The sequence below is a fragment of the Salmo salar genome, chromosome ssa13 (genome assembly GCF_905237065.1).
Source record: "Salmo salar chromosome ssa13, Ssal_v3.1, whole genome shotgun sequence".
Lineage (NCBI taxonomy): Eukaryota > Metazoa > Chordata > Actinopteri > Salmoniformes > Salmonidae > Salmo > Salmo salar.
The window spans coordinates 64,598,922-64,607,414 of record NC_059454.1 but is presented as its reverse complement, the minus strand read 5'-3'; the positions used below and the strand labels follow the sequence as shown (position 1 = coordinate 64,607,414).

Genomic DNA, 8,493 nt, shown 5'->3' with positions numbered 1-8,493 from the left:
TAGCCCTGTTAGAAGATGGGTTAGTGCTGTGGTTGCCAATGTTTACCTTGGTTATTTAGCTAGTTTCCAAATGGCTGTATTAACTCTTTGAAATGATATATTTTGTGCACTTTAGTACTACAGAGCTAAACCCCACTTACACAACTCTGATTCTAGCAAGACTCTTTCTCTCCTCTCTGTCAAATTTCCAATGACAACCCAATATATGGCTTATTATGTTTCCTGTTTCATGATTTCTCAGGTGGCTGAGGGGTGGAGATGTCAATGGCGTGCCTTCGAGTGTATGTCCGACACAGGTTAGCACCTGGAGCTCAGGGATATGCGGCCCCCACCAGTGCCTCCAGGTCTCGGGAACGAAAGAACGAGGGTCCAGTGCTTCAGTATGTGGGGAAGCTGAGAAAGCCCAACCACAAAGTGTTCATATGGGGTTTTAGCTACACTGGAGCCCTGGGCATCCCCAGCTTTGTGGTTCCGGACAGTGGCAGAAAAAAGCCCAGGAAATACCAGCTCACATCTTACCGCCTGGAGACAGAGCAGCAGGTAATGTCTCTCTTTAACCACAGAAACACTTAACTGACACATAGACATGTTTCTATACAATTTATGCCAACAGCTTTTGTTCCAGGCCAGTTGGTCTACACTCGGGCCGTGTTTGTTCGGTAGGGCTGGGGCACAAAATGTTTTGCATTGGAGAACCAAAATCTGACTTCTTCTTGGACAACTTCAGGAAGTAGGCTACTTCTCTTATCAAAGTGTTTTCTCCTGTTTTGTGTCTACTGAACAAGAACCCGATTCAGCTAATTGAGGTCTTGATGAGCAGTTAATTGGCTAAATCAGTTGTGTTAGTACTTGGCTGTAGCAAAAGCTTGCACACCCAGGTCTCAAGGACCAGAGTTGGTGACCTGACCACTGCCTGACTACTACTACTTGACAGCACTGCGTTTTGGCCCCATATGTACTAATTCTCTGGGCAATGCATCTGTACCCATGGCAGGTACGCATATTTGCCATACATGCATTCTGTTTCTAACATGATATGCGAACTGTTGAAAACACAATTGATGTATTTGAATAGATGACACTGACTGACAGATCTCCTCTGCAGCCTGTGGGTACGTCTTCACACTTCTCTCCTCCTCCACCAAGGACCTCACCAAGGTGTGGGGCATGGTCCTCAAAAGAGACTCCCAGCTGGGCTTCCAACACACCTAGCAAGGCTGCCGTAATAGTCATTCCCTCTCTCACTCCCCCCATCCTCCATGGCAAGCACTCTCTCCTCCAACTTCTTTATTTAAAGGCACAATCTGGGATCTTGCTGTTTCAAATAATAATATACACCCATTGATTGATTAATAAAATAACTTATAGATGCTTCATGAGTTTAGTACAACTGCCTTTTCCAAAACAGTTGTTTAACTCCGTTGCTTGTAAACAATGTCCATCCCTCAGCTTTATAGCAAACCAAGTGGCGGGGACTGCAGTTTGTTGTTTTTTGCATCAAGGACTGCAGCTTTAACATATTCATCCATAAAAGTGCACCAGCTTGTCAACCAAGAAATATTGGAGGATGTACATAATTTGCTCGATGATGGGTATATGTTTTCAACAACTGCTGCACACTTTCACCAATCTCGAGTCTATATGATGTAGAGTCCCATCAGCTGCTTAAATCATCTAATATTCAGATGAATTTGTGCAGTGCCTGCCCTGAGCTGATACCTGTGAACGAGCAAATGCTATGCGTCAGACGAGCCTGACTGCCAGTCTGTCTCTGCTCTCTTGCCAAGGCTTGAAAATGACAGTAATGGAGTTTGCAAGAGCACAAACAAATCTGGGACCAGGGCTAGTGTCAAACCGTCCCAGTGATGTATAAATCTCCTAGTGTTCCCTCTAGATAAGAGCTATGACTATGTGCTGGAGCCCTCCCCCTGGCCAGGTTGTGTAGGTGGCACATTGCCGTGCCCACTCCCTAGTGCTCACCGACTCAGAGGGAGGTAAGAGATGGAACAGAGGGTGACATTTAATTTTCCTCACGTAAAATGGCACTGAACTGTTATGAAAATGCCCATATAACTCACAATACTTTGAGCAACACGATTTGTTACACCTTCCTTTCATTTTTTTTGTTTAACCCCTTTTCTCCGCAATTTCGTGATGTCCAATTGATAGATACAGTCTTGTCCCATTGTACGGACTCAAGAGAGGTGAAGGTCGAGAGTAGTGCATCCTCCGAAACACGACCCACCAAGTCACACATCTTCTTGACACAATGGTGGCTTAACCCGGAAGCCAGCCGCACCAATGTGTTGGAGGAAACACCGTACACCTAGAGACCGTGTCAGCGTGCACTGCGCCCAGCCCGCCACAGGAGTCGCTAGAGCGTGATAGGACAAGGACAACCCCGGCCGGCCAAACCCTTCCCTTACCCGGACGACGCTGGGCCAATTGTGCGCCACCTCATGGGTCTCCCAGTCGCGGCCGGCTGCAACACAGGTTACACCTTCCTTTTATGATATACCTGAGAAGGGGGCTTTTATTTAACAGGAGTCTAAGTAAACTTGTTTTGGATAAGCTCTCGTGAGACATTCACATAAATGTAAGGAAATGAAAATCACCTAAGCTAGCTAGCGCAAGATATAGGTTCCGAGATTATAATTTATACCTTGAATAATGTGCTATCCTGTCTATTTGGGGATATTTTGCTCACTGTGTGTGCTTTTTTGCAAAAAAACTATTTGGATGAAAATATGACCCAAACACTAGGAAAAATAGGGGGGAATTGATCTGGCAGCTGGAGGACTGCTGGGTTCACATCATTAAGACATTTCCCTACCGTTGGGATCTTGAGCAAGGCCCTTAACCCAACAACTTGCTCTCCGTCCAGGGGCCCCGCAGCTTGACCCTGTGCTCGTCTCAACTGTATGTCTAGGGGGGGTTGAGAACAGAGCATTTCCATTGAAGACACATTTCCACTGTTCGCTGTGACATGGACAATAAACGTTATTCTATTCTAAATACCGTAAATTCCGGACTATAAGCCGCAACTTTTGTCCCACGCTTTGAACCTTGCGGCTTAAACAATGACGCGGCTAATATATGGATTTTTCCCGCTTTCACATTCTGTGACGTGCTCAGTTTTTTGCCGGCATGAAGCTTTCATTAGACCAATGAAATTGCCGAACGGGTTAAGGTCAAACAACTTTTTGGTTTACTGTTTAGATTAAATCGAGCGATCTCAAACTTCCCATCATTCTGAATCCGGTAGTCATTTTGTCACCCTCATCATGGCAAAGACACGGAGAAATGCATATGATGCAGCTTTCAAGTTGAAGGCGATTGATCTGGCTGTTGGAAAAGGAAATAGAGCTGCTACACGGGAGCTTGGTCTCAATGAGTCGATGATGAGACGTTGGAAACAGCAGCGTGAGGAATTGACTCTTTTTTGTTACAAGTCGTGTTTCGTTAAAGCCTATTTATTTTTGTTACAAGCCGTGTTTCGTTAAAGCCTGTGTAAAGTTCATTTTTTTCAATGTACCGGTAGGCACCTGCGGCTTATAGACATGTGCGGCTTATTTATGTTCAAAATATATATTTTTTTTTAATTCAGTGGGTGCGGCTTATATTCAGGTGCGCTTAATAGTCCGGAAATTACGGTAGTTAAAATTACTGCTCATGGATGCAAGCCAGGGCACTCCTATAACTGACCAGGTCAACCCAGTAATATTAAGATATCAACATGTGGTCCCTTACGTGTTGAAAATATTGATGTTGATCCTTCCTGCTATTTTCAGTCAATGTGCAATTTGAATCCTGACCTTCGCTTATGCAGTTTGCAGAAATATGTTAGAGCCAATGATCGGCAAAGAGGGCGTTATAGTCGCTTTTACGATCCTTTTTTTGGACTTAAGTATACGGTACTCTTTCCGCTGATATTTACTAGGAAATGATGTGGTAACAATCAATACTTTGAGGTATTATATATAGTAATCTAACAATTGGTAACTTACCTGGTACCTATTAGTGCCCTGTTATCCTTGTTTTATTTCATCCCAAAGAAACAAACATATAATGTATAGATTAATACTGTGTTATTTATACCTTTCTAAGAAAATACCTTGTCATTTCTCTACTTTAAAATAAAGTGCCACCGTTAGTTTTACAGACACAGTATCACAGTAATACAATGCAGCTGAAATATGAGTGGAATTACAATCAGTGCAGTAAGTCTTATGCTGCACTGTGCTCCATTTTACTGTAAATCTAAGCATATGGATCATCCCCCCACATGTTTCATGTCTCTCTTTCTCACTCTCGTTCTCTCTCTCTCTCACATCAGTGTTCAGTCTGGGGAACAATGCCTATGGCCAGTGTGGGGGGAAGATTGTTGAAGATGAAATCTACAGGTACCACACACACACACATTCCACTATGAATTGTTTACACGCCATATTACTGACGCAGTTGATCAGGCTCAAACAATGCTCAAAATGCAAAGGAAAGTCTGCCTCTCTGCCGTTGTCATGCAACACGGCCGGGTGTATGTTGAGTCATGCTAATGACTCACAGTGTAAAATCTATGTAGGCTGGAAATGTATTCACTCTCCGGGAATTTCAGACTGTGCTGTTCTGCCGAATGACTTCCTAAGCGTTCGAGTTGAACAACAATCCTATTAGAAATGTGTGTTCAGGGGCCGTATATATGAATCGTCTCAGAGGTGGTGTGCTGATTTAGGATCAGTTTAGCCTTTTTGATCACAATGAATAAGATTATATGGACAGGGGGTGCTGATCCTAGATCAGCACTCCTACTCTGAGACGCTTGATACATACGGCCTCTTTAGACTGAATGCCTTTCCTGATTAGTAGGTTCTTGGGCTGTTTGTATGGGACATTAGATGAGGGGACTGCGGTCTTTATGCAAAATGGCCGATGGGGTTGGATGGGCAGAGGTGACCTTTTCTGGACAGACCGGCCTCCTTGAATAATTGATTGTTGGCTGTTCTCTCTCTCTCTCTCTTTTTACCTCTGTCCACTGCAGTGCCAGTCACATCATTCACAAGATGGAAGGCTTTGACAGCCCAGTGACCCAGCTGTGTTTAGTCTGTTTTTTTGTATCGGGGACAGTGAGACAACTCAGCCAGTCTTGCGCCATCTTGTTCAGGTTGTTATTGTAAAAGAGAATGTTTCTCAATGACCCTGATTTAAATAAAGGCTACATTTAAAAAAAAATGATTAAGGTTAGGATTGGAGTAGGGAATGCTGATCCTAGAACTGAACATAGGGAAAACTTCACCCTGCAGCAAAAATGCATTTTGTGACTGTTATTGGTGACTAGAACCTGCAGATGCCATGTCTGTCCTGTAGGTGGTGTGCGGGCAGGACCACAGTCTGTTCCTGACTGAAACAGGAAAGGTGTATGCCCGTGGCTGGGGGGGCAGACGGACAGACAGGTTAGTAGCCCCCCCCCACCACACACACACACACACACACACACACACACACACACACACACACACACACACACACACACACACACACACACACACACACACACACACACACACACACGGGGTCCCTTGTAAAAACAGAAACATTTCTGAGTCTATGGTATATTATCAGTATCTCCACCTTTTTGTGTACTTTTCTCTGATATCAGTAAGCTAGTCAGTGTATTTCTAAGCAGGAAAACCCACATTTTCTTAATCGAAATTGTATGAATCTAGAGCGTGTGTCTCCTGTCATGTGAGCTTTACACATTTGTAGGTCAAGTCTCACTGTTCACTGTTTCATTAAGAAAAAGCATATTTTTTTCATAAATACTGTCACCCATGCATAGGTCAAGTCTCACACATAACTGTTTTAGAAAGACAAAGCTATTGTATTTGTTGCAGGTCTGGCCCACCACAACATCGTTTCCAGGCCGGGTGGCTGTAGGAAGGAACCTGGCTGGGGTGAGGGTCCAGCAGGTGACCACCTACGGAAACTGCAGCCTGGCCGTGTCCCAGGACGGCCAGCTCTTAGACCGGGGCAACTCTGAGTACCCCAAGCTTTCCTCGGTCACTGAGGCCACCCAGGTGAGGAACCAATATCGCCCCATCACAATGCGAAATAGTTGGACATTTGAAATACGGTTAATTAAGGGATACAATCGCTGAAGGTAGTTTTGAGTAATACCACTCATTAAAGACATACAGTGAGGTCCAAAAGATACAAAAGTTAAACCAAAATGACACAATAGATTATTTACCATTAATTTCTATTGGGCACAAAATAATCTTAAACGTAACCAAACAAACTGCAAATGCATCCAGCAACTTTGTAAAGTTACAAGCTTGATGTACACTGAGTGCAGAAAACATTAAGGACACCTGCTCTTTCCATGACATAGACTGACCAGGTGAATCCAGGTGAAAGCTATGATCCCTTATTGATGTTACTTGTTAAATCCACTTCAATCAGTGTAGATGAAGGGGAGGAGTCAGGTTAAATAAGTATTTTTAAGCCTTGAGACATGGATTGTGTATGTGTGCCATTCAGAGGGTGAATAGGCAAGATAAAATATTTAAGTGCCTTTCAATGGGGTATGGATGTAGGTGCCAGGCTCACCGCTTTGTGTCAAAACTGCAACGCTGCTGGGTTTTTCAACACTTTCATGCTCAACACTGTATGTATCAAGAATGGTCCACCACCCAAAGGAAACCCAGCCAACTTAACACAATTGTGAGAAGCATTGGAGTCAACACGGGCCAGAATCCCTGTGGAACGCTTTCAACACCTTGTAGAGTCCATGCCCCGATGAATTGAGGCTGTTCTGAGGGCAAAAGGTCCATGTCCCGACCCCTCCTGTCTCAGCCTCCAGTAATTATGCTGCAAAGGTTTGCGTTGGGGGACTAGGGTCAGTCTGTTATATCTGGAGTAGTTCTCTTGTCTTATCCCGTGTCCTGTGTGCATTTAAGTATGCTCCCTCTAATTCTCTCTTTCTCTCCGAGGACCTGAGCCCTAGGACCATGCCTCAGGACTACCTGGCCTGATGACTCCTTGCTGTTCCCAGTCCACCTGGTCTTGCTGCTGCTCCAGTTTCAACTGTTCTGCCTGCGGCTATGGAACCCTGACCTTTTCACTGGACGTGCTACCTTGTCCGCGACCTGCTGTTTCGACTCACTCTCTCTACCGCACCTGCTGTCTCTAACTCTGAACGATTGGCTATGAAAAGCCAACTAACATTTACTCCTGAGGTGCTGACCTGTTGCACCCTCTACAACCACTGTGATTATTATTATTTGACCCTGCCGGTCATCTATGAACATTTGAACATCTTGGCCATGTAGTGTTATAATCTCCACCCGGCACAGCCTGAAGAGGACTGGCCACCCTTCAGAGCCTGCTTCCTCTCTAGGTTTCTTCCTAGGTTACTGGCCATTCTAGGGAGTTTTTCCTAGCCACTGTGCTTCTACATCTGTATTGCTTGCTGTTTGGGGTTTTAGGCTAGGTTTCTGTATAGCACTTTGTGACATTGGCTAATGTAAAAAGGGCTTTATAAATAGATTTGATTGAAAAGAGTGGGGTGCAACTCAATATTAGGATGTTTTGTACACTGAGTGGAGTCATTGCGTGCTTGGAATATGAGACCAAATACTAAACTTTTGACTATTTTAATACACAAGTAAATTTGTCAAAATATTTTCGGTTCCCGAATACTGGGGGGGGGGGGAAGAGATAAAAAGTGCTGTAATTTCTAAACAGTTCACCCGACAGGGATGTCACTAGAGATTCATGGATAGGGGGGCTAAGCCTCTATTAGGGGGCATACTCCCACAGGATTTTTTTTTAAAGCCCCCAAAAACGTATTTTCATCATATATTTTTGGAGTAACAATGGGTGTAAAATCTATCAAAATAAGGTTATTTTTGGTCAATGTTGTTCAAAAGTATACCTGTCTCATAGTTTGTGTTAGACACTGATCTAATATGACTTACGTAAATTCTATCCAAATAAAGAAATTAAAGTCCACTCTGTCCCCATCCATCCAACACCAACAAAAGACACAAAAATGGCTGTACAATTTAATCAAAATACCTTTGGGATTTTATTGAGTGAGAGAGAGAGACCATATTATACCATTAGAAAAAAATCTTTATTTAAGTTTCACCCTTTTGTTAATTAACCCAATAATTCAGACACATGGAACATCTTAAACAGTATCATCCACAATGTGGCAAAACTAAATTCAGCTAATGAGCTGAATAAAACATAAAAATTGAAAATAATTAGGAATAAAATCTGATAAAGTAAGATCCCAAACAAATATTACAACCTATATTACAGAACTGCTCCTCCTGCTTACCTCTTGATGCTTATTTTGTGGGTGGACTCAAAGTGTCCCTCCTATTTTTAAAGATGGCAAAGCGGTCAATGACACTATTGTGGCTTAGTGGCCCAAGCACTTCACCCTCAATGGACATGGCTGCAAGACTTGCAAGTAGGGATGCACGA

At 43.5% G+C, this 8,493-nt stretch overlaps 1 protein-coding gene across 1 annotated transcript; it reads left to right on the top strand.

The window, feature by feature from the left end:
- The first annotated feature begins 245 nt into the window (after positions 1-245).
- On the top strand, positions 246-6,167 carry LOC106567601 (RCC1-like G exchanging factor-like protein). The gene is made up of 4 exons (XM_045693463.1): positions 246-540; positions 4,337-4,403; positions 5,365-5,450; positions 5,892-6,167. The coding sequence occupies exons 1-3, from the start codon at positions 259-261 to the stop codon at positions 5,400-5,402; spliced, it is 387 nt and encodes a 128-aa protein (XP_045549419.1). The 5' UTR covers positions 246-258; the 3' UTR covers positions 5,403-5,450; positions 5,892-6,167.
- The last annotated feature ends 2,326 nt before the right edge of the window (positions 6,168-8,493 follow it).

Bases quoted from the DNA above. Each gene is read 5' to 3' on its own strand.
- LOC106567601 (XM_045693463.1), top strand. From the start codon at position 259: ATGTCAATGGCGTGCCTTCGAGTGTATGTCCGACACAGGTTAGCACCT. The intron at 541-4,336 runs GTAATGTCTCTC...CTCTCACATCAG, and splicing joins GCCTGGAGACAGAGCAGCAG to TGTTCAGTCTGGGGAACAAT. The intron at 4,404-5,364 runs GTACCACACACA...TCTGTCCTGTAG, and splicing joins GTTGAAGATGAAATCTACAG to GTGGTGTGCGGGCAGGACCA.